This window comes from Triplophysa rosa, linkage group LG4, assembly GCF_024868665.1.
Source record: "Triplophysa rosa linkage group LG4, Trosa_1v2, whole genome shotgun sequence".
NCBI lineage: Eukaryota > Metazoa > Chordata > Actinopteri > Cypriniformes > Nemacheilidae > Triplophysa > Triplophysa rosa.
In genome coordinates, this window is record NC_079893.1 from 20084630 (window position 1) to 20111651 (window position 27022).

At 43.3% G+C, this 27022-nt stretch overlaps 1 protein-coding gene across 1 annotated transcript; it reads left to right on the forward strand.

The window, feature by feature from the left end:
• Window positions 1-2157: 2157 nt before the first annotated feature.
• Window positions 2158-26815, forward strand: LOC130552584 (uncharacterized). The gene is made up of 15 exons (XM_057330936.1): window positions 2158-4134; window positions 4593-4787; window positions 6269-6447; window positions 7301-7487; window positions 8019-8161; window positions 14179-14363; window positions 15626-15885; window positions 16142-16361; window positions 24110-24287; window positions 24386-24512; window positions 24605-24685; window positions 24780-24959; window positions 25065-25330; window positions 25807-25952; window positions 26080-26815. The coding sequence occupies exons 1-15, from the start codon at window positions 3870-3872 to the stop codon at window positions 26192-26194; spliced, it is 2727 nt and encodes a 908-aa protein (XP_057186919.1). The 5' UTR covers window positions 2158-3869; the 3' UTR covers window positions 26195-26815.
• Window positions 26816-27022: the final 207 nt, after the last annotated feature.

The following is a 27022-nucleotide window of genomic DNA, read 5'->3' on the forward strand; positions in this document are numbered from 1 at the left end:
GATTATTCATTTAAACCTGTTTGTTTATTCAAACAGTGTTTGTGTAGTTGTTGTCTTATTCATTATTATTTTTAAACGCTGTTTAAATAACCAATGATTGCGTATTAATAATGATCTCATCATCTCCTTTAAATTACATATTTTCATTCATGCTAAAGATATGTAGCAATACATCCTAAAACATGCCCTAAAACATGCCCCGGAAAAATGGGATGTGAGGGCACGGTCAAAAGTTCAACGCGACGTGGGCGGTCCCTCATTACGGGGGTGGATACGGTCAAAAGGTCAACGCGATGTGGGCGGATACGGTCAAAAGGTCAACGCGATGTGGGCGGTCCCTCACTACGGTCCCTCACTACTAATGACCTTTGGGCAACTGATAGGAATGAAGGATTTCAGTGTATAAAAAGTCTAAGGGATGAACCTGACAGGGCCTGTACTGTTGCATGTGCTACACTACATACATCATCAGTAAAGAGAGGAGACCTGTGATGAAGAAGCAGCCTGATGATCATCTCTAAACAGACTGAGCTTCATGAGATATAACTTTTGGAATACCATTTCTTTATTATTCTTAAATAAAAAAACTACAAACATGCTTAGGCCCACATGCATTTTATTTTTAATCTCCATAGATAATAGGCAGGTATCAGTGTCATATTTTACCTGCAATAAGAGTCAAGAATGTTAAGTCAGTAAACAATATAGAAATAGTTTCTAAATCTGCAATCTTCTTAAAACTACATCTCCAGTTTTAGGTTTGTGTTCTTTATATTGTCAAGGTCAATGTTTTGAAGTTTTTGCTTTTGAATTTGCATATATTCAACCTTTAAAGACTTTAAAAAGTGTATACATGGATGTGCCTTTTGTGGAGAGAAATCAATAATTCACAAAACATAAAGGTCCGGTTTCACAGACACGGCTTAGCTTAAGCCAGGACTGTGCCTTAGTTAAATCAAGATATTTATGTCGCTTTTATAAAAATGCCTCAGAAGAATACATGCGCATCTCGAGACAAAACAATGGCACTGTTATATTTTAAGATATTTCTGTGCAAGTTATATTCAGTTAAGACAGGTCACACATTCAATTTAGTCTGGTACTAGCCTTAAGCCTTATCTGTGAAACAGGGCCTAAAAGCAATAAAATAGCATGACAAAATCGTATTTTCCTCATCTCTGTACAACGTTTCTGTGCAGACTCAGCAGATAAAAGCCTTTCAGATGATATGGACTCCAGCAACTGCTACTGAGTTTATCCAATTTAAGAAATGTTATTGAAATCGACAGTCTTCAGACACTTTCCTCAGTATCCTATGCAGTGAACACTAATGGATATAAAACACTTTATTTTGAGGGGGGGAAACACCATCTCATTGCAATTAACCAGTAAGAACTAAAAGTTAATTGATCAAAATATACAACTTCAGTTTACAACTGCTTTAAAATGTTATAAATATCTCTGAAAGTTGTCTTTGCATAGTTTGAAGTGTTCCTGACATTTAAAAATTTCATAATCTTCAAGCAGCCGCAAAAAAAAACTATGGACGTAACAACCAGCCAATAGCAGCGCTGCTGATCACTAGTTCTTCTATCGATATATGCTGCCTTTCCAAAGAGTGCGTGAGCGTGCAACGATCCCAGACAATTTAATACAGATATACTAATCGTACACAACAAGTGCGTTCAAAGAACTGTATTATCCAGATCATGATTTGCGCGATTAGGTCATCTCGGATATTTCATTTGATCCTGGATGTAGTAAGCGACGTATGAAGAACGGGCCCCAGGTCTAGATTGATGATGATCACAGACGTCCAATCACAAGTGACTTCCGGAAAAGGGGAAGTAACCAGTGACGTTTGAGGTTACAACCAAACAGCAAGTCCTGCCCCGCGACTGCCAAAATAAAAATGTTCGCACGAGCAAAAGCAGCAGGTGAGAGCGCGAGGGCTTGTAATTGCGCGCACAGATGTCATGCGCGCGCGAGGGCTTGTAATTGCGCGCACAGAAGATGTCATGCGCGCGCGAGGGCTTGTATTGCGCGCACTATGGATGCCATGCGCGCGCGAAGGTTTCAAACGAGCTCGCGGGATCCCGTTTCCTCGCGTGTATATCCGTTGTCCTCGCGGAAGTTATTTGCCGTGCGCTGCCAGCATCAGCATTGCGCTCGTTTCTTTATGGCATTATAATGCCTTCATACCTTCATAGGCAGGCTTATTAAAATAATGGGCGGGAAACTATAGAGATCCGATCACATTATCCAGATGTAGAAGCCACTTGTTGACAAGTGTAAACGCGCTGTGTCCTGATTGTCTGAAGATCCGATCTGCTTGTTCGGATCACCGAGATCGCATGTTAATGCCAAGTGTAAACGCACCCAATGTCACAGTGCGTGTGTTTAACTCCAATCAACTTCTACAAAATACATATAGTATATAGTAGGGCTGTGCGATTTGGGGAAAATATCTAATTGCGATTTTTTTGACAGACATTGCGATTGCGATTTGATTTGCGATTTTAACTTTTCTAATTCAAGCTTCAGCTCAATATGTGACCCTAGATCACAAAACCAGTCTTAAGTAGCACAGGAACATTTTTAGTAAAAGACAAAAATACATTGTGTGGGTCAAAATTATCGATTTTTCTTTTATGACAAAAATCATTAGGATATTGAGTAAAGATCCATGAAGATATTTTGTAAATTTCCTACCTTAAATATATAAAAACTTGATTTTTGTGAGTGGATGATCTGCCACAGTGCCCCTGATTAACAACTTCAAAGGCAATTTTTTCAATATTTTGTTTTTTTTTCGCTCTCAGATTCCTGAGTTTTAAACGGCTGTATCTCAGCCAGATATTGTCCTATTTTAACAACTCATATATCTATAGAAAGTTTATTCAGCTTTCAGATTATGTAACAATCTCAATTTCGAAAAATTGACCCATAAGACTGGTTTTGTTGTCCAGGGTCACATATTGTTGTGTGGAGCACAATATGGGTATAGTTACCCTGCTGAAAGAAAACAACAACAAAAAACATTACAGAAATTCTAATTGTTTCCATTAAAACCATTACAAAATTCATTTTTTGTAGTGTGTTTTTGGGCATTATTCAAATATTGGTTCCCAACTTCCAGATTACATCACACCAATAGAATCCAAATACCAGTGTACACTATTATAGTTTCCATTAAAACAAATACAACTCCCATTGTAACCCTTAAATCCATAACATTTTCTATTGTGTTAGTGCATTATTAAAATAGTTCATAGGTTACATAGGCTGATTTATAATTTTTTAAGTATGTGGGATTTTTTAAAACAAGTTGAAAATGTGCTGAATGTTTAATTTCATCCAAGTGAAATTAGCAAAACAGTTAGATAGAATTTACATTTGTTTGAAACGCGGAGATAGGCGTGAGTTGACACAGGGTGCGCGCGTGCGTCAATCCTCGTCCATATTGCCAGATGCCCGTGTGGAGCCGGACTCAAGTACTATAAACGTCATTACGAAACAGTGTGCGCAAACAGTGTGTGCGCATCAAGTTTAAACGGCTCGTCCGCGAGTATGACACAGGCTGTGTGTGCGGTCTTCTGAATTGGACGGTTCTTTAGTATTTATTTGCCTAATATGATCGATCTGACTCTGCAGATGCCGTAATAACACACTCTCTCACTCCTGCCTTCTGTTTTTTTTTTTTTTTTTAATGACGGACGTTTACGCAGTTGGCTAGGGCAGTGCTGATAGGCATAACAGAGGTGTTCTAACTCAGTTGGTTAGCAAGAATGCCACTCAAATCCTGAAGGTCCCGTCTAATAAAATTCCCTTGAATTGAAGTATTTGCATTTGTATGTTTTTTCACCGTAATGATTCTCTTAACAGAGGGCAGAGTTGAATTTAAACAGCCGTCTCAGCTAGCCGTGTGTCACGACCGCTTGATTCAGGATGTCATTGTAGGAGAGGATCTTTGTAGGTCCCTGAGTCTCTCGTACCTGCATCCTGCGCTACAGTCAAGCCTTTCCGGCTCTCTCCTGACTGCGCTGGGCGTCCATCGCCTCAGAACCTCAGAAATCCTAACGGTCACCTGCGCAATGGCCAAAGATCTAGTGCAACATGGCCATCTTAAATCAGGTACACACGACACATGTATTCTGCACTGTGTAGAATTGTTTGTTGAACACAAAAGAAGATATTTTGAAGAATGTTGGTAACTGAACAATGGCTGGACTTATTCACTTTTATTGTGTGGTCACAAAACCAATGCCAAAGTCAATGGGTACCTCCATTGTTCAGTTACCAACATGCTTCAAAATATCTTCTGCGAAAGAAGGTCATACAGGTCTGAAATGACATGAAGGTGAGTAAACGATGACAGAAACGATCACTTTAAGAAGCCTTTAAAGAAAATGCTTATTGCCTTGTTTACTGCTTACAGTATGTTTACCGAATGTTGTCCTGTCATTGGCAAAAGAACGCAAATGTTCTTCTAAACATTTTCTTCCAAATCCAGTTTTTCTTAATTGTCAATTGATCTAAAAAAACATCCGTTGTTTCTCATTCCCTCATTATATTCTCTATTGTCTTTTCAGAACAAGACCTAAAGAAGCTCGCCAAACTGTTAGTGTGTAACTTCCGTGCGCTGGATATGGAGTATGGCGATATGGAGGCCCTTCTCCAGTCTCTCAAAGATGTTCCCATGATCCCTCTGGCCAACGGCAGTGTGGTTTCTTTAAATTCGGAGGGCGTTTTTTTCCCTCTCAGTGATGTGACGCAAGCTCAAACAGGTAATTCATCAATGCAACTCACCTTCATGAATAATCAGAAGTTTCTCGCATGGGTTACAGGAGTCATTGCGTGCAGACTTCTGTAGACCTGTCTGCAAAATGAATGATATTCATCTCCTTATTTCCTGAATCATCAATGTAGTGACTCAGAGAGAGTCAGTACTTGCGTCACTGCAGTGAAAAAAGAGAACAAGGTATTATGAATAAAACCAAGATGACAGATGAGAAATCTCAGCTTTGGAACAACCCTTCAGACCGCCCTGCTTTATTTTAAGCGGATATAAAGACTCGTTTTTCTTGTGTTGCTGTCAGAAAAGTAGTAACAGATTTGTACTCAGCCAGGGTGGTGACGCTCTGAATTCTAGTTGAATGAAAAAAGGCCAGGCTTACTCTCAGTTTCAGATAAAATCGTCTAAAAAAAGGGAGGTGATGAATTAAACATCAGGATTTGAGCCTGAATAGTCTCAGCGGGCATCACAGGAAGTAGGTCACACATTCGCTGATGCACTAAGAGGCCGTTTACACGAGACCGTTTTCAACTAAAAACGGAAAACGTTTTATGCGTTTTGGCTGTTCATTTACACAACGGCGTTTTGGGGGACTGAAAATGCAAACTTTTGAAAACGTGTCTCAAAGCGCAAGTTTTTGAAAACGACGGCATTGTCATTTCCGTGTGAACTCTTAAGGTGGCAGAAAGATTTCCAAAAACAATGGCGTCATACGCATGCTTATAAAGGCTTGTCCACACCGACATTTACCACCTTGTGACTAAACAAAGGGCGCCAATGTGAGTGTGCACACCGATGAGCAAAACGCCAGGCGTAAAAGTGTCCTTTTCTAAAACCGCCTCGGGCTCGTTTTTGTTTTGTTTTTACGTGCCACGTTAAAAACTTTTGTTCACGTGCCTGAGGCTGCTGAAGTTACAGTAAAACATGATTTGGTGGCGCTCAAGCACAAAACGGTCTTGCCCGAGCACACATTGACAAAGAGGAAGCAAGATGAATTCTTTTGTGTGACAAGCGAGTGTCAGAAGCATAAAGTTGCGCTGCGCCACCTTGTGTACTGGGGTTTTTCTGTTTTTCATTAAATGCCGTCTATGTCAGGGAGTGAATTTGCACATTCACTTGGCTCATCGCCAGTAAAAATCATTGAACGCCTAAAAACGTCTTGAAAAACGCTGTGCGATAAGCTTGTGCGATTATCGTCCAGGTGTGTACAAACATTCATATGACCCCTTTAAAAAAATGGTATGCGTAAGTGCGCAGGCATGTAGGGTTTCTCTATAGTGCAACAGCACCATCCACTGGCATGGCATGTATAATACAGCATTTTTACTTATTTTCCCAGATCCATGTAAATGCAGAACTTTTTGATAACGCTGTCGTGTGTACGTGAAACTTTTCAAGAACGCAAAGGAAAAACTTCCGTTTTTTTATCGTATAACGTACTCTAAGGATTTCTGGGTTTATTTGGCTTTGTAGATCTGAAGGCTCTGTACCAGGATTTGAGTATCGTGGAGCCACAGCTGCTGGTTATTCTGGATGAACTGGGGAACTCACAGGTGCGGGAGCTGCTCCGAAGACTCAACATCCATGAACTTGAGCCCCAAGAGGTTCTACACAAGCATATCTACCCCATGCTGAGGAGCAAGTCCTGGGAGGTTAGATCCTCTGCGCTTTATTACATCTTCTTTTGTCCAAAGCTTAGTTGAGGAAGACCCCCCTTTGGGTCTTAAGGGTTTGTACAGGTTTGCCTGGGTTTAAGGGGATAGTTCACCCAAGAATAAAACATCCTTCATCATTTACTCACCCTCATGTCATTGCAAGCCTGTACGGCTTGCTTTCTTCTGCAGAAGATATTTTGAAGGATGATTGTAACCAAACAACATTGCCCTCCATTGACTTCCCTGAATAGACACAAAACCAGACATTTCTCAAAATATCTTCTTTTGTGTTCCATGGAAGAAATGGTCGTATACAGGTTTTGAACAGCATGAGGATGAATAAACGATGACAGATTTTTGTTTCATTCTTGTAGCTTTATCCTCATTATTTTTTTTTAGATTTTTTTTTTTTTAGATTTAGATTCAATTTATTGTCATTGCACATGTACAAGGCAACGAAATGTGACCTCTGCATTTAACCCATCCAGAGAGTAGTGAACACACGTACCCACGAACACACGAACACACGTACACACGGAGCAGTGGGCAGCTATCACTGCAGCGCCCGGGGAGCAAGTAGGGGTAAGGTGCCTTGCTCAAGGGCACCTCAGTTGTTACCCGCCGGCCCTGGGAATCGAACCGGCAACCATCTGGTCATGAGTCCGACTCTCTAACCATTAGGCCACAACCCCCCCATTATGATGCTACTTCAATTGAAATGCAGACTTAAAACCTAAGAGGTTTTTTAGATGAATGCGTGACCGTTCAGGATGTTTAGCATGTGTGCATTATGCACTGTCATCTATTATGAATTTGTCTGGCATACTTACTTAATCCTCTATCGCTCTAGAAAAAGCCCAAGAACATTATCGTCAGCTACCTGGTGTTTATCAAACTACACACTCAGGATCAGGATTACAGGACACTCGGCACAGCCATCCCTGTGTTGACCAACAGGGGCTTCCTCTGCCCCTCCGAAAGCAAGATTCAGTTTTCAAAAGAATATGGAAACATCGACCTTCCCAACAAGCTCCCTGGTAAACACTGTGACCTTATGCAAATCAACATTTATAATGAAAGCGAATTATGTTTTACACCTAAAAGAATAGTTCAACCAAAGTGGTAAATTCTCATCATTTACTCACCCTCACTCATTATAAAAGTATGGCATCACTATCCACAAGTTTAAATCCTTACTTAGTTGTCATTCAACTGGAATAAGACCAAGTATTCTCGCAAAAATGTTTCTCTTTAAAAATAAAATATCAACATATAAGCAATGATTTGTTATTCAAGCTTTTAGGATGTGTTTAAGTTTGCAGTAGATAGACAATAGAAAAAAGTTTTGCTTCATACTTGTCCCAAGTAATTGAATTTCCCCATTATGCAACCGTAGAACTAGAGAGCTTTTGTAGAGACTTAGGAAAGCATGAAATGGGGAACACTGGGACTTAAGCAACAGGATGGAGTGAACATGGAATGGAAACCCTGACGCAGCATCACACAGAGATTCACAGAGCTGAAGTTTGCTGCCCTTTCAGACTCAACCAATTATTTTCCCTCCCCAGGTGTGGACTGGGTCTTGCTGGACCCCTGCTATCTGCGGGCAGACAGAGATGTGGACGGTTGGAGAGAACTCCTCAGCAATCTGGGAGTGAGAGACCTTCTTATGTTTAGGAAGGAGAAGCGGACCCTCACGGGATCTGAACTGGTAAGATGGGATGACTTGAGACTCGGTCTGGTCTTGGATCAGAGTTACAGAATACACAAGAAGCCTCATGACTTGCAGTGCATGCAGGGGGATTACTATGTGTGTTTGTGTACATCACATAGACTAGTATGTCGGGAGCCGAACTAATGAAACAGGCCAGTGTTTGCTTTTGTTATGTGTGGATTGGGTCAGAGGGGAGGGGTGAATACTGTCATTGAACAATACGCACCGATGACATCAGAGGCACCCTCCTTTTCGACCAATCACAAAGCTCTCCATTTCATGAACAATTTCAAATCTTCATTTTTACAACATCCAGTTAGCTGCAAAGTTTCTTAGTTTCTTGTATTCAAACATCCACCTGTGTCATTTATGGCATCATCTCTCATAATTTTAGTGTTTAAATAGGGCCTTGCTAACACACTCTATAAGCATGAGTCAGTTTCCTTCAAAATGAGAACAGCCAACGCATTCCAGACGCAAGTTATTATGTAACAGAGAAAACATTGACCATATGATATGTGCCAGACAGTAGCCCTGCCCTAAACTATTCAGCATAACACACGCATCCACTTCATGAAGAAAGTCACTGAAAAAGCTAAAGCCCAATTTTTTCCACCCAGACCAATTTGTTATTGTACAAATAGGTCTGTTTCGTTTGTTTTCTATTTTTAGGTATTGGATGGATTGATATTAAAGGGGTTTTATTCAAATTTTGTAAGGGAAAATGCTAAACAAAGGATTTATTTTTAAATTGTAAAGGTAATCTGTTTTTTAATAATATGCTGTTTTCATCTTAATTGATATTTGCTATGATATAGTTTAGTTTTTATACCGAAAAGTTTCAAATAGCCACTGTTAAATTGAAGATTTTATGTAAAATAAATATGTAGATCTAAAAAAATACAGTAAAATTAAGTTTACACTAATTTCTATGGAATGATTTTGCGGACTAAATTAAAAAGGTATTGCAAACTACATTTGCAAATGCATTATCTATTTGTTTGTGTCAAAATTGTGACATAATTCAAACGCAAATGCAAACCGTTTGCATTTGCATTTACGTGAATGTACAATGTCTGCCAAATTTCAAAAGGAAAATCAAAGTCTATTTGCAAATGAATTACCTCTGTTTTACGAGTTATGAACCTGCCATATTTAAATCGCAATAGCAATTCCCCATATGCTATTTCACTCCCTCTAGCGTCGCGTATTAAGCCTGCCAAAACTCTAATGAAATCGCAAAACCCTTTTGCATTTGCGTTTCCCCTGACTTGTACAGAAACCTGTCAATCAATGGCGGTGGTGGGCTTATTCAACGGGGCGTGTTTGTATTGGGAAGTGACGTCATTCACCGTCGACTGGAACTTAAGTAAATACATGTGATACAGCTAAACACATTAGGAGTGAAGTTACAACTGCACTCACAATCGGCGTTGAAAACGGAAGCAGTTTTCCATTTTTTTGTTTGTTTGGAAATAACTCGCGCTGGAACTCTGGGCTCAGAGCGGCATCACTTAGCATGTGAAACTTCGGTGCAGGATGGATAATCATCACCTTCTGCAACATTCCTCTACACATGTTTGTTTATGGTATTTGTTTTCACAGTACTCCGAACTCAAAGCGAGGACATGACATTTATTGACAACACTGTGACCGTATTTTGCATCATGATTAATACGTGTTGTAAATCATAACAAAACATGTTCACTTTGTATGAATAAACAGCATCCTGCATTATCATTGTTGCTCATTATGCATATAACAAGTTAATAATAAATTACAAAAGTATGTGAATTCTACATCTCTTTATTTGTGTATCATAACACAGTGAGACAAAGACAAACTTGTGCTCCAGTGTTTTAGTAAGTTTGCTGGACACAGAAGTAGCTGTCATCTACAAATTCCCAGCCAACATTTTTTTGTGGGGCCAATGTAGGCCCCATATGGGCTTGAGGCATAGGCCCCAAGTGGTTTTGTCCACGGGTTCCATGTCGGCCCTATGTGAATTAGCCCATATGAATCCTACGTAGAATCTGAGTGGGGCCCATGTGGGACCCAAGTGGGCAACATGCATAAGACCCATATTGGTCCCACCTTATAAAGCCCATGTGGATTAAACCAATGGTTTAATGGAGGAGCCCTGCATAGTGTATACTTGAGTGGTTCTAGATTATGTTTTTTGAAGTTTCCTACCTGGACATTACAATTTTTGTTATTGCTAAATTGTAATTGACCTTTTCCATTCTTATGCTCTACCAAATACAATGCAATTTTTACTGATTAAATGATAACTGCAGCATTTGGATGTTGCTTTCTTAGATGTTAGTCTTCAAAATGAATAATCTACTACTTTATATTTGCATGTACATCATAAACTGTCACGAATGGTGTGTGGAAGAACCCAAATGCAGGCAGGCAATGGCAATGAAGGGGTTAACGGAATATATATATTAAACAATAGACAAAACAGAAACAAAACACCCACGAGGGGGTAAAAAACAAGACAGGAAAAATAAACTAGACTGGACTAAACTAACATAACACTTGACTAAACATAACTTGACAAACTAAACTAAACACTTACTAAGACTGGACTGGGATCTTTACACAGCAACACAGGATCACAGGAACACTGACTGGCACGATACACATACACGACGTAGTACACGCAATACAAGCGCACAAGACAAAGAAACAAGAGGGTATATATAGGGAACACAAACGAGGGATAACGACACAGGGCAGGTGTGGGTAATGAAACACTCAGGGAAGGATAACAAGGAAACGAGATGGCGGGAACAGAGACGAGACACTGGAGAGAACGTATATTATTGTCAAAAGGACAATAATATGTTTCTCTCCACACATAACCAAAGGCTTTGCCATGGCTCTGCTACAGGACCAAGAAAAACATGACTAAATGAGGCAGAGCCATGACAATAAACATAATAGGTGCATTCTGAAAATGAAAAACACATGGATGTTCAATATCAAATTTATTATAATTTTCTGATCCTTAACACAGAATATTTAACTCAAGCTTAACAACAGTCTTAAATGTTAAATTCATTAAAAATAGTTTGATAGATTTCAGATTAGAAAGAGTACTTTAAAGTCAACTGAACAAAAAATATTTTGAACGCTTAAACTGCTGACAGTCTGATGTTTTGTGCCAGACTGCGTTAAGGGCTCTTTTTCCACCCCTGTCTCGTGCTCCAGTGGTTTCAGTCCACACCTGTAACAGAAGAACACAAATACGGTTATTTGATATGTCCAGCATCACATAGTTTACAGCACAAATGAGTACTCTACATGCTATCAATTTAATGTCAAACAATTCAAAAATGCATCACCTCACAATAACAGAAATATTAGTTGACAAGTACAGTATATAGGACTGCACGATTATGACAAAAATCATAATTGTCGATTATTCCCCCTGTCATTGTAATTGCGATTATTTATTTCGATTATTAGCCCTTAACATTTAAACAAAACTTAAATTAAACAAAACTTTAACTTAAATAAAAAGCAATAATAAAACAAAATAATACAATTAAAATATTGTATTATTTAGTTTTATTATTGCTTTTTATTTAACAACCGCATGCCATACTCTTTAAATAAACATCCAAAAACAAAGCTGTGTTCCTGAAATACTTTATTTCTGATACAGTATAGGCTCAAATATGGTTCCATGGTTCTACTCGACCATAAATCAGTAGTTGTCGAGTAATTCGCCACTTTTTTCAGATCCATTTCAACGTCTTCCCAGCATTTTGAATAAAGTGCAGGTAATGCAACTTGAGAGAAGTGGTTGCGGGAGGGAATGACATATCTCTTATCCTATGTGTTTATTAGCTTTTTAAACCCTGCACTGCAAACAGTGTTAATTGGGGTCATGTCTTTGGCTATGAAATAACCAATCGAGTCTGTTATCTCAGTTTGCCGTCGAGAGCCGGATGGAAACGGAGAAACGCTAAGCAATGATTCGGTAATAGACGTCTGTGTCGACGGTCGCGATCGACTCGAACTTGCTTGCTCTTTCGCTTTAATGCACTCTTCATATTGCACTCTGTGATTGAACTTCATGTGATTGTGCAGGTTTGTTGTGTTAGACAGTGGTGCAGCAGCAGTTTTTCGACATAGCTTGCGCAATATTACTTTCTGTTCGACGTCATTGCTAGTAAATCCAAAATAATTCCATACCACAGATGATGCTTTTCGTTTTGGTACTAATTCTTGCATCTGCCCAGTACTTGACAAGTCATGCGATGTTCTTTTATCAGCACACATGTTTAGTGTGAACTAACATCCTTTAACACGCATTTAGAGAATCCGCTCACAACCGCATAGAAAATAAACTGTCTGGTTGTTGTTAAGGCCACGCCTACATATTCATGATAGGCTGCTGATTTGCCACTGCTTCTAACGCGCAACAAACCTGCTGACATGCACAGAAAATAAGCATGAATGGACAGTTGTAATCGCGGTTTTTAACGATTACATAATTGTTGGACCTGTAATCGTAATCTCCATTAGTTTTTCGATTAATTGTGCAGCCCTAACAGTATATACTATATACTCTTATGAACAATCTGTTATGTGTAGTCTGCATAATGAAGGCAAAAATGCTGCATCTATGTGCAGATCAATCATTTAACACCCCTGGGGTCCGAGTGGGTTTTAAATCCTGGAGAAATTTTGTCATGTCCTGAGATTTGTGCTTTTTAGTAATGCACCCATATTTTAATACATAGTTATAAGTGGTGGAACATTATCACGTCGTGCTGTCAATCACTCTCTGGTAACGTTACGCTGAGAACCCTCAAAGGCTTTTCATTTGTAATTAGCACTACACGAACCAGAAATATCACGCAAACAAAGCAAATACAACAAATCCGTGTTATATGATGTACATTTTCAGTAAAAAAAAAAAACAAGGTTCTTGAAGACAGGGTTCCCACACTTTCATCAACGCCAAATTCAAGGACTTTTTCAAGCACATTTTGGTCAAATTTAAAACGATTTTTGTGCCGTCGCCGGGCACTTTGGGAAAAGGATACCATTTTTATGATTTCTTTTATGTGCAGTAAATGAGCCCATCAGGTGATGCACCAACCTGAGAAATTCATGTAATTATGATGAATCCACACTGCTTCAATATGACTTTTATTGTAACCACTGTTTGTGTTTATCGATCCCGTTGAACTTCTTTAAATTATACTTGTTAAGTGCCGCAATTGTGATTCATTGTAAAGATTTTCTCTATATGAAACTTTGCATCTGATCCTCGTTTGTTCCATTATTGTTATTTTGGCTTTTAGCTGTAGCTGAATCCCTTTCAGCCACAACCGGTGTCACCTTAATGTTGGACTGACACTGCGACGGTGAATGACGTCACTTCCCGATACAAACACGCCCCGTTGAATAAACCCACCCCCGCCATTGATTGACAGGTTTCTGCACAAGTCAGAGGAAACGCAAATGCAAAGGGATTTGCGATTTCATTTGAGTTTTGGCAGGCTTAATACGCGATGCCAGAGGGAGTGAAATAGCATATGGGGAATTGATATTGCGATTTATATATGGCAGGGTCGTAACTCGTAAGACAGAGGTAATTCATTTGCAAATAGACTTTGCTTTTCCTTTTGAAATTTGGCAGACATTGTATGTTCGCGTAAATGCAAATGAAAACGGGTTGCATTTGCATTTGAATTATGTCACAATTTTGACACGAACAAATAGAAAACGCATTTGCAAATGCAGTTTGCAATTCCTTTTTAATTTAGTCCGCAGAATCACTCCAAAAATTTCTTCTTTTAATAAGAAAAGACATTTTAGTGTATTTTTAAATAATTAAACTGGTTTAGTGTTTGGGGTAAGGCTGTCACAATAAACCAATATCGACATAACCTTGATATTAAAAACATGGTTCTATCTATTCATTTCGATGATCTACACCAGTCACATGAGTCTGGATGACCTATATAATCTCTCTCTCTGTTTCTCAGGCGTCCAGTTCATGGGCACTGGAGAGTAAAGTGTGGTCTAAGCCTGCAGATGGGGTGTATATCATTGAAGATCAGCACTGTGCAGAGTTTCATACCTTGCTTACTGCTGACCACCTCTCAGCTCACGACAAACTACAGCAAAGACAAGCCCTTATAAAACTGTTGGATGAAAACTGGGATGCAGGGTAAAGACAACATTATTCTTCTGATTTACTCCATTCATAAATATGTGGCTATGGAAACACAAGCGGAAATCTGAATTTAAACACCCAGTTACCAAAGCATCTGCCAGCAAGCTATATCATAATCCTATGTGATCCACTGTTGCTTGTAGAGAAATTAACTTTACTTATGCTCACTCTACTGTACTGAGCTTTACTAACTCCAAATTGTTCAAACCCACTGGTTTTGAAAGAAACTATATGTTAATGTGGCTCTTGTCTGCAAGGCATCCCGATTTGCATGTTAGCAGGCAAGGTCATCATCCGTGTGTTTTTTAAATCCTTTCCGATCTCATAAGCTTTAACGTGCTTTGTTTGGGTTATTCTCGGTCTCTGACGGTGTGTGTAGTGCCTTATTAGATTAGTTTTTCAAATGTACTATGCCTCAACCCCTATGTAGGGCACACACTCACAATTCTCCCAGTCAAAAGTGACCAAACATCTAAAATATAAGTTTTTATTTTTGTTCTAAAAAATCAATGTAATATTTATTTTTGTTCAGTAATATTTTTAATGTAATATTTTGAAGGGAATATTTTAATATTTAATTAATATTTGCGGGGAATTTTAAGGTTTATTTATGAAATAATTATTATGATTATTAACAAATATATTAAGATTATTGTTATCTGTGCTTCCTATGAAATATACTATATTTTAAATAAAAATATTATTTTATTTTTTATTTAATATTTCAATTAATTCAGTATTTCAGGTTAAATCGTAAAAATAAATTTATTTTTAAGTTGCGTCGGGAGGGTTAAAACCATGTCACATCCTATTTCAGACTCGCATGCATCCTTCTATTTTTGGTTTAATGCTATCGAACAAACGCATATTGTTAGTCACACCGAAACTGTGCCACGAGAGTTTTTTTATAGGTTGACTTTAGTGGCTTCAAAATCCATGTATTTTAATTTAGCTTCCTGACATTACAAATCCCCCCGCTTCCCCGGTCTCTAGCTGCAGCATGAGTCATTCAGGCTCTGTCTGTGTCACCCGTCTGTAGACCTCACCTGGGCCGCCTCACAGCACCATGTTTTATGCTCCATTTCCATTAATAAGCAAACTGATCCACCAGCTCAGCCTGCAAATGTACTTTCACTGTTGTGTTTGTTTGTACTGTATGCTGATAATGTGCACCCAGACAATCTATCATTTATTCATCTAAAGCCTTAACACACCCTACATCTTTTTACATGAGAGTCTGTGTTGTTCTGTTACAGAGAGAAGTACTCACAGTACCTCAGAGTGCAGGTCTCTGACAGCCAGGGACGTTTTATCAGAAATGCAAATTCCTCTTTTAACCACAATCTCACCCAGCTGCTCTGGGTACCAACACGCAGGCCACCGTGGGGAGACGGACAGCACGTAAACTACCTACAGACGAAATCTGTCTACATCTACTCTACTGATGTATATCGACTACTTGGATCCCACGTTGACTATGTCCACATGGAACCCAGTGAATTCACCAGAGCCATAGGTACGGTTAGTTGGTTTAGGGATTTTAAAGTCAGTTGAGATTTTTCTTCAGTATTTTCATCATTCTAAGCAAAACTGATTGCTGATCAGTACAACGTAGTACAATATAATGTCTGTCTTTGGCTGACATCACCATGCCCTTTTTAACCCCTTCCTTTTAAACATCTATCCAATAGAAGCCTTTCATAACCCAAGTAGTTCAAGACGAATATAATCATCATATTGTTGTAATTGACATGAAATATGTAATTGTGCAGGAATGAGACACACTGTGCAGGTGGATGACATTATCGGCTATCTGAAGTGTTGGTGCACTAAGGTTTCAGAGGATCTCTCAGTGGAGCCTGAAGGAGCAGACTTCACCACAACCGTCGAGCACATGCACAAAGTGTATCTTTACCTGAGTGCCCAGTGTTCTATCGTCAAGTTTAGAGACCTGTTTCAACACTCACCTGCTGTCTTCATTGAGTATAACAGGTCAGATGTACACATGTAACATACAGAGAACAGCTATTTGTGTTCTTTGATGAACTTTGTTTAGCATTAGAGGCACATCTTATGTTTTTTTTGCAGAATAAAATTGTCATACTTTTGACATAATCTGTTAAATTATTGAATTTATCATTATAGCCGTGGAAAAGATTTAGAGACCAATGCAAATTTAATCAGCATTTCTAGATATATTGTGGTCATTCCAGACCAGTGTATGTTGAATTTTAACTAAATCTAACTTCAGAAGTGACATAAAGTCATCCAACAGCAATGTGAAAGACTGACAGCATGACAAGACATAAAAAACTGTGATTATCACATCCAAAATATTTTGTATAAAACTTCCTAAATACATGTACAAATATTAATCTTGCATTTCTTAAAAGTGAATATGAACTTGTTTTCTTTGCAGTATTTGAGGCCTGAAAAACATACAGAGCATCTTTTCTGTTATTTTGATCTGTTTCTCCAGTTTTCATTTTCTGCAAATTAATACAAATAGAAACAATATTTTTATTTAAAATGTGGGAGAAATATTGTTAGTTATTCACAGAATGAAAAAAAAGTATTTTACCTAAACACATACCCATAAATAGTTAATTCAGAAAAACTGAAACTAATTTTGAAATGTCTCAAACTTGTTCCGCGGCTGTATTTAAGGAGCCAAAATTATAGTATTTATTATAGTATAAAATCTTGCTTGCAACCACGATTTACTGCCTGACAAAATCAGACCAAAAGAAACATAGCAGCTTTATTTATGTTGATCTTTTTATTTAATTTAGCTTAAAATTTTGATTAAAACATACATCTGATTAAAGCTGAAATCGCTAATTATTGTTTAAATAAACAAAAATCTGCTGTTAAACAAGTACATATAGACGGTTTCAAAGCAACAACATAAACAAACGTTACTGCGCACACACGCGTTCGTGGACTGCCCTTAACTTGCAGGAAACATTCATTGTTTGAATGTTTGAAGGTATGGAACATTCATCCATACCTGTCCAAAACTCAGCGAGTTAATCGGTTTAGCAATCCCGGCCTCCTTCAGCTCACTGTAAATGTCTTAGAAATCCCCATGGTGGTAACTGAACCTCTAGATGTAAGGGACAATCTGTCGCACCAGGGTCTGCACAGAAGGGCAACGCCTGTAGCTCTCAGTCTGTGGTTCAGTGGACACACACTGGGAGAGTCTTTTCACCCCGCAGATCTCCAGGAACAACTCTCGGTCTGCTTTGCTGAAAGCCTCCTTCTCATAATAATTAACACAACAAATAGTAATTAAATAGTATTAGTAATTAACAACAAAATTCAAGAAATTGTTTATTTAATACTATTGTTATGCAATAGAATACTAATATTAATTAATATTAACATTAATTAAATAAAATATAACTAGTTATATTATTAGACACAGACCGGAAGTTAACTGCAGTCCAGGCACTCATGTCCGATGAAAGTCTATAGTAAAAATCAAATCATCCTTGCTTTACCGATTTGTAATGGTAACCGAGATGGCAAGAGATTAGAAATCGTCTCGGTTACGTTTGTAACCTCGGTTCCCTGATGGAGGGAACGAGACGTTGTGTCGAACCGACAGATGGGGTTCGTCCCTGAGAACCAATCGCTTCCGACTACTTAGAAAAGGCCAATGAAAATTGGCAAATGAAATTTGCATGCCGGACTCCACCCCGGACATCCGGGTATAAAAGGGAGACGGCGTGCATCATTCATTCACCTTAGTTCTGAGGAGCCTGAGACCTCTCACGACTGCTGCAGAGGACACAACGTCTGGGAACCGAGGTTACAAACGTAACCGAGACGTTCCCTTTCTGTCGGTCTCTCGACGTTGTGTCGAATCGACATATGGGGTTCCAATGGAAAACGCCATAAAACTGTGCCCTGTCACAATCTCAACAAAGCGACGGTGACTGGCCTGGGCGTGTCAGCCGTGAACGCTACCGCGAAATTGTAACATACCAGTGGGTAGGTAGGGGGTCCCAGAGCTTTCTTGAAAGGTGGGAAGGCCCCTACCTTCGGCCTCACAGGCGGCGGCCTTGTTTCTCTAACAGCGAGAAGCTGCCCGGAACCGTAAGGCACTGGGTAAGCGCTACTTCCTCAAGTGGGGGATGCGCTACAGAGACCACTTCCTACCGCAGGGAGGAGAATAGTGGAGATACCAACATGGTCTCACCGATGGGTAAGAACTCATGGGAAGAAAGTGCGGCTGAAGAGAAAACCGCGAGGTGGAGGTCCACCCGGGGAGGTCATGGGTTACCAAGGTGGGAACCAGCATGAAAATACATCAGACGGAACCACCCTACTGACCCACTCGAGAGAGGGGGAAAAGAACCGAACAGGCGTACACCCTACCAGTTGCCGGTCCTACATGTGGCCATGCAGGACGCGGGCTGACACCGGCTCTACGCGGAGGTTGTAAAACCTCGCGAAGGTGTTGGGTGTAGCCCAACCCGCAGCTCTGCAAATGTCTGCGAGAGAGGCCCCCCGTGCCAAAGCCCAAGAGGAGGCAACACCCCGGGTGGAGTGGGCCCTCACTCCTAGGGGGCACGGGCGATTTGGGGATTGGTAAGCTGCCTTGACAGCGTCCACAATCCAGTAGGCCAACCTCTGCTTGGAGACAGCTCTCCCCTGTTGCTGACCTCCGAAACAGACAAAGAGCTGATCCGAGCTCCTGAAGCTCTGTGTGCGGTCTGAGGCGCAGCGCGCGTACTGGACACAACATGGACGGGGTTGGGTCTTCCTCCCCAGTGGGGAGCGCCTGTAAGTTCACCACCTGGTCCCGAAAGGGAGCGGTGGGAACCTTGGGCACGTAGCCGGGCCGAGGTCTCAGGATAACGTGAGAATCCCTGGGTCCGAATTCTAGGCAGTCAGGGGACACGGAGAAAGCCTGTAGATCCCCTACCCTCTTGATGGAGGCGAGCGCCATAAGGAGAACCGTCTTCATCGTAAGATGAGGAAGAGAGGCATCCCCTAGGGGCTCGAATGGGGGCCTGGTGAGACCTGTCAGGGCTACATCCAGGTCCCAAGAGGGTATGGAGCGCGGACGAGGCAGGTTACGCCTCCTCGCACCCCTTAGGAATCTAATGACCAGGTCGTGCTGTCCTAGAGACTTTCCAGCAACTGAGTTGGGATGAGCAGCAATGGTGGCTACATACACCTTCAGTGTGGAGGGGGAGAGGTTAGTCTCGAGTCTCTCTTGTAGGAAGGACAGCACGGACCCGATCGCACAACTCCGTGGGTCTTCTCCTCGAGAAGCACACCAGGTCGAGAAGAGGCGCCACTTGTAGGCGTACAGTCGCCTAGTGGCAGGTGCCCTAGCCTGAGAAATGGTAGCTACCACCGCCGGGGGCAGACCACTCAGGATCTCCTCGTCCCGTCCAGGGGCCAGACATGGAGGTTCCAGAGGTCTGGCCTGGGATGCCATAACGTGCCCTTCCCCTGGGAAAGCAGGTCCTTCGTCAGGGGAATCGGCCAGGGGGGAGCTGTCGTCAAGAGCATTAGCTCCGAGAACCAAGTCCGGTTGGGCCAGTGTGGCGCAACGAGTAACACTTGATGCTCCTCTTCCCTGACCTTGCACAGGGTCTGTGCAATGAGGCTCACTGGGGGGAAGGCGTACTTCCGCTTGTCCCGCGGCCAGCTGTGCGCTAGGGCATCCGTGCCGAGGGGTCCCTCGGTCAGAGAGTACCAAAGCGGGCAATGGGTGGTTTCGAGGGAGGCAAACAGGTCTACCTGGGCCTGCCCGAACTGCACCCAAATGAGCTGGACTGCGCGGGGGTGGAGTCGCCACTCTCCGCGAGGCGTAGACTGACGAGAGAGCGCGTCGGCTGTCTGGTTCAGGTCGCCTGGGATATACGTGGCACGCAGGGAGCGGGTCACCTGCTGACTCCACCGGAGGAGGCGTCGGGCAAGTCGTGTTAACTGCAGAGAGCGAACGCCACCCTGACGATTGATATACGCTACTGCAGTAGTGCTGTCCGACCGGACCAGCACGTGCTTGCCCTGCACGAGAGGCAGCAGCCTCTTCAATGCAAGTAGCACAGCCCACAACTCTAGGCAATTGATATGCCAGCGCAGGCGGGGGCCCGTCCAAAGCCCCGACACTGCGTGCCCGTTGCACACTGCACCCCAACCCTGCAGGGAGGCGTCTGTTGTCACCACGACATGCCTCGTAACCTGCCCTAGGGGTACCCCTGCCCGAAGGAAGGCCATGGAAGACCAGGGGGTTAGGTTGCGTCGGCAGTGAGGCGTAATCACCATCTGCCTGCTGCCGGTGTGCCACGCTCCCCAAGGAACTCGACTCAGGAGCCAGTGTTGAAGCGGCCTCATGTGCATCAACCCGAGGGGTATCACCGCCGCCGAGGATGCCATGTGTCCCAGGAGCCTCTGAAATAGTTTCAGGGGAACCGCCGACTGCGTGAAATGATCCAGGCAGTTCAACACCGACTGGGCGCGTACTGCGGACAGTCGCGCTGTCATGGTGACAGAGTTGAGTTCCATACCAAGATAGAGGATGCTCTGCACAGGGGAGAGCTTGCTCTTCTCTCGGTTGACCTGTAGTCCCAATCGATCTAGGTGCCGGAGCACCAGGTCCCTGTGTGCACACAACAGATCTCGCGAGTGTGCCAAGATAAGCCAGTCATCGAGATAGTTGAGTACCCTCACACCCCTCTCCCTGAGGGGAGAGAGGGCGGCCTCCACGATCTTCGTAAAGACTCGTGGAGACAGAGACAGACCGAAGGGGAGGACTCTGTACTGATATGCCCGACCCTCGAAAGCGAACCGTAGGAACGGGCGATGACGAGGGAGAATCGAGACATGAAAGTAAGCGTCCTTCAGGTCGATTGCCATGAACCAATCCTGACATCTGACAGATGCCAGGATGCGCTTCTGCGTGAGCATCCTGAACGGCAGCTTGTGCAGGTGTCTGTTCAGGGTACGCAGATCTAGGATGGGGCGCACCCCCCCGCCTTTTTTGGGGACGATGAAGTAAGGGCTGTAAAACCCCTTGGACATCTCGGCTAAGGGGACGGACTCGATCGCACCCTTCGCCAGAAGGGTGGCGACCTCGCTCCGTAGTACGGGAGCATCCCGGCCTCTGACCGAGGTGACGAGGATGCCCCGAAACTTGGGCGGGTTTCTGGCGAACTGGATCGCGTAGCCGAGACGGATCGTCCTTCTTAGCCACCGTGACGGTGTGGGAAGCTCGAGCCAAGCTCCCAGGGACCGTGACAGGGGGACTAAGGGAACGATCTGCTTCATCGACCCCCCGGGGGGTGGTTCGATGGCTGGCAGTGCGGGTCTCTCGCCGGGGAGCCCCCGGGAAGAAGACTGGCTCTGCTGGTTTGCCTGCCTGGCGATGCAGGTCCCCGCACCGTCGATTTGAGAGTGCTGAGGGCTGCAAAATACATTCGATGTTGCGCCTCGCCAAGACGCAACGTCGAGTGGCCGAACACCGTCTGACAGAGGGTGAGAGCGGCTGTGAAGAACACCCAGGGAGATAGGAAACTCTTTTCGTGAAAAAGTGGGCGCTAGGCCCCCGTGGGGACCTAGCTGATGTAGGAACGGGGCAGGAACCGTCCCGGATCGACCGTCCAACGATGTCATGGCTGGATACGGGCCCGATGGTGTTAACCTCCCTGGGGTCTTCCCGTCAGGGTCGCTTCTTCCTCGAAGGTTGCTGATGGGGTGGTGGTCTCCCCTTCGACGCCCTTTTCCGGGGTGCCGCCTGGGTAGGGAGCGCTGGAACCGGAGCTGGCTTCGAAGGGGGCCGGGGCTGCTGGGGAGCAGAGGCCGCACGGGAACTCGAAGGCCTACGGGCGGCCGAGTCCCGGCGGGGTAGAATATGGCTGATCGCCTCCGTCTGCTTCTTCACTGTCGAGAACTGCTGAGCGAAGTCCTCGACAGTGTCACCAAACAGCCCACCCTGCGCAATGGGCGCGTCGAGAAAGCGGACTTTCTCAGCGTCGCTCATCTGCGCAAGGTTGAGCCAGAGATGCCTCTCCTGGACCACCATGGTGGACATCGCCCGACCCAGGGCCCGCGCGGTCACCTTGGTCGCCCTTAGAGCGAGGTCGGTGGCGGTGAGGAGTTCCTGCATTAACCCCGGGTCGGTCTTACCCTCGTGGATCTCTTTCAAAGCCTTGGCCTGATGGACCTGCAGGATGGCCATGGCGTGGAGAGAGGAGGCAGCTTGGCCCGCGGCAGTGTAGGCCTTCGACACCAGCGATGCCGAGGTCCTACATGCCTTGGACGGAAGTTTCGGTCGACCTCTCCAGGTGGACGCCGCCTGCGGGCACAGGTGCACCGCGACTGCACGTTCCACCTCGGGCACGTCGACGTAACCCCTAGCCGCCCCACCATCGAGGGAAGAGAGAGCGACGGAACCGGTTTGACGTGTACGCGCCGAGAAAGGGGCGTTCCACGTCTTCGTCAGTTCCTCATGCACTTCCGGGAAGAATGGAACCGGGGTTGGGCGCGGCTTGGAGTCGCACTCAGAGCCCAAGAACCACGTGTCCAACCGTGAGCGCTGGGGGAAAGGCACCGGAGTGCACTCTAACCCAATGCACACGGCGGCCCGGGAAAGCATGGCCGACATCTCGACATCCGCTTCCTCCTGAGCTCGTCCCCCGTCGGGATCGGATGCCAGCAATTCGCTCTCCGATGCTGCGATGGACATCTCATCATCATCACGCATCGTGTCCGAATGCGTGAAGGAGGACGCTGACGGTGTGGCACCGCCAGCTAGGGAACGATGAGGTGAGCGAGACGGGGTGCGAGCACTTGGCTGACGGATTAGCGCTCGCAGAAACCCCCATATCACCCTCGCCGCTCGCCTTGGCGAACGGAATGGCCTTAGCCATCCTCGTCACAGCCCGGGAAGCCTGCGAGGTGGTGGCTGGTTCTCGGGAGAAGACAGCCACCCGTGACCGCAACGTCTCTATGACCATCTGCCCGCAGTGCGGGCAAGATGAGTCCACGAAGGCTGCCTCAGCGTGTTGGACCCCCAAACACCTGACACAGACATCGTGCTTGTCCCCTTCCTCGATGAGGACACCGCACTCATGACAACAGCGGGACATGCCGCGCTGGAGAAATTATCTCTTTTAGAACGCAGACGGTGAGTCACCGTCTGCAACTCGAACACCTCTGGAGCCGCCGAGACGCCCAGGGGAAGTCGCTGCAGGAAGGGACAGTCCGCTGCACCATGTCGTAGAACTGGCAATGTAGATATTTTTGCTAAGTAGCAAGAGTCGATCTTCATCAGCGAAGGCTCCGAAGAACAAAAGGTGAATGAATGATGCACGCTGTCTCCCTTTTATACCCGGATGTCCGGGGCGGAGTCCGGCATGCAAATTTCATTTGCCAATTTTCATTGGCCTTTTCTAAGTAGTCGGAAGCGATTGGTTCTCAGGGACGAACCCCATCTGTCGGTTCGACACAACGTCGAGAGACCGACAGAAAGGGAAACAATGTTTATTACTAACCCAAATCACACAAAGGTTTTAAACTGTATTTGGACATCATCGGATTTTAATAACAGGTTGCAAAAATTGCAAACTTTATATAAAATGTGAAAAAAATATTTAAAAAGGACTTCCTTTCATTGACCATATTCATGAACAACTCTTACGAAATAGACTTGGAACCTTCCATCCAAGGTTTCGGAAGGACAGCGACAATATTTTTTTTTTTCTCATGCTTGCTTAAAGAAAGGAGGAATGGTGCTCTGGACGGTTCTACCATCTGAAAGAGGTTTGCTGGAATGATCCGACAGGCATGTTTCAAAGGTACAAGGAGCTGATTCGAAAGCCTGACAGCGGGATACAGGAGCCTAAACTACTGGCACCATTTTACACTGGCTTGCATGAAATGAAGAGAATGTTTAATGTGCGTTTCAGGTTTTGCCTTTTTCCTTTCCACAAGCAACATTTTAATAGTAATTCAAGAATAACTTTTATTCTCAGTAACCTTTGATATAATTGCAGTCTCTCAATGTGGAGCTCAATCCATCTATGAAGCAGTATGTTGCCCTTTTGGAAGGTGTTTGTGAGTCATCACCTCTTGCTACAGTGGATGTTGTCCAAGACGTTTCTGTCATCTTTGCCAAACTAGGTAAGAGAATTTATGACTGCTTATACATTTTCAATTATTTACGACTCTGGTATTTGTTTCCATTTAACACACTTACCCTTATTTGTCTAAAGCTGATAAATGTAAAATGCATGTTCATGGAGAACAAGATCAAGATCCTCAACTTAACCCCAACTATTGCTGCTCTCTCAAAGGTGAGATCAACTAAAAACAGCTAGTTGTACCTTGGTTTTATTGGCAAATTCCTGTTTCTGGACTATAAAGAGAACGTTTTAATGATCTTCACAGAAATTATTTCTCACAAAAGAGTGTTCCCCACCAAGAGTAACGCCTGGGTGACGTTAGCACACAAGCCCATGATAGCGGACAGCCCGCACTTGGAGAAAATCTTCAAATCGCATCGTGAGATTTGTCTGCTCAACCTACCATCTGCCATGAAGAGAGCAGCCAACAAATACAAACATCAAGGTTACGCATTAATAAGCCAAAGGAAAACAAACTAATGTTTTTGTGCAATTGTAATGAATGATCAGGATCATTCAGAACTGAGTTTTAGGTTTTTTTTGTCCTCAGGTAAATTGCATGAGAAGGAGGCTTTCAGCGAAGCAGACCGAGAGTTGTTCCTGGAGATCTGCGGGGTGAAAAGACTCTCCCAGTGTGTGTCCACTGAACCACAGACTGAGAGCTACAGGCCTTGCCCTTCTGTGCAGACCCTGGTGCGACAGATCGTCCCTTACATCCAGAGGTTCATTTACCACCATGGGGATTTCGAAGACATTTACAGTGAGCTGAAGGATGCCGGGATTGCTAAACAGATTAACTTGCTGAGTTTTGGACAGGTATGGATGCTTGAGGTTAGGGGTGTGCAAGATAAATCGTGTGCGATAATATGCAAATCTTGTTCTAGCGATGTGCAAAATCATATTATCGAGTATGTCATGCATTTTTTAAGCTCCACTAAAAACAGCACTCATTGTTCACAAATACTTTAGTCAAGCACTACAGCATGGTTAGCAATGTCTCTGTCAGCTCTGTGTCTGCTCTTAAATGGTGCGGACTTTATGGACTTTTTTTGCCAATATTGCACACCCCTACTTGAGGAACATTCTTGTGAATGCAAATCCAGAGCCGGGTCTGTTTCTGTGGCTCCTAGATACTTGCTGGTTATTGCATCATATTCTTTCAGAGAGGAGTAGAATGAGGACATTTTTGTTTTGTTATGTATTATATGTATTCTATACCGTATATTCAATCCTGTTTTTTCCCTTCTATCTGTATTAAAAAGCTCTTTAAAATGTGAATTGGATTTTTACAGGTGGGCATGTTGTATATTCATTATCGGCTTGAGGTGTCCGAGGGAGACCCAGTCTTTGAGAGTGAAGATATAATATGTTTTCTAGAAGATAAAAAAGCGCTATACATCCACAAAGATCATCTCTCAGCCAAACTGGACATCTGCAGGTACAGTGTCTCCTATTTTACTGTGTATTGTCAGGTTTTTTAAGATGCCCCATGATGTCAGCTATAGAATGTTCTTGCGACAGAAATAAACAATTAGAATTATTCATCACTGTTTGTGTTTTTTCAGAGAGCTGGTGAAATTGTTCACCACAGAAAAGACTCTTGGGAAAGTGCTGGAAAGCTTTTTGCTGGGCCTTGTTCCCTGGATAAATGTGAGTACAGAGATCAGAGCATCCTTGTAAAAACACGTCATTCAAATGATGTGTTCTTTCATAGAGGAGCCTGTAATTGCTTGTTTTTCTGGCAAATGACGGTGATGAAAGCTCCCGCACAGAGGAGATGGTATCCTATTGGAAAACAAAAAATGTCGCATTCGTAACCAGAACTTATCACACGACTGCGTCACTTGCCGGAAAAACAAGCCTCAGGTTCACACACAGCCGAGGGATAACGCAAGTTAGACATTACCGTTAATAGCGTTGTCAATATGGATATTTCTCTCAAACAAATGCATCGATTCACTTCAGAAGACCTATGTTAAGACCATGGAGCCGTGTCAAGCAGTTCTTTGATCGATGGATGCACGTTTTGGAGCTTTAAAAATGGCCCCCCATTCACTCCCATTCTATCGCTTGGAAGAAAAATGATACGTGGTATTATAACTCCGACTGCTTTATTCTTCAAGAAGAAAGTCATATTCAGTCAGGAGGCCTTGAGGGCGAGTAAAACTTGGGGAAATTTTGTTTCTTGGCTGAATGATCCCTTTAACAAAACTTTTAAACCATATTCCTACAAGGTAACGCTGTCCTTGTTTTCAAGCAAAACACATTTGTTCTTTAAGATTCAGTGATTTAAGTATCTTAAACCAGAGCTGGGCAAAAAATGTATGGGCAGAAAACAGTCAATTTCCATGAGGTAGGCGGGTTTGGACACAGGTGCAGCGGTGACTCATCCCGGTCGTGGCACCAGAGATCAGAGAGAAGGGCTTGCAGTTGTGGGGTTCATTTCAAGTGGATTAATCACATGGGTATTTTCGGTCTGAGCTAACGTGCTGCTTTAAACCCTCTTTT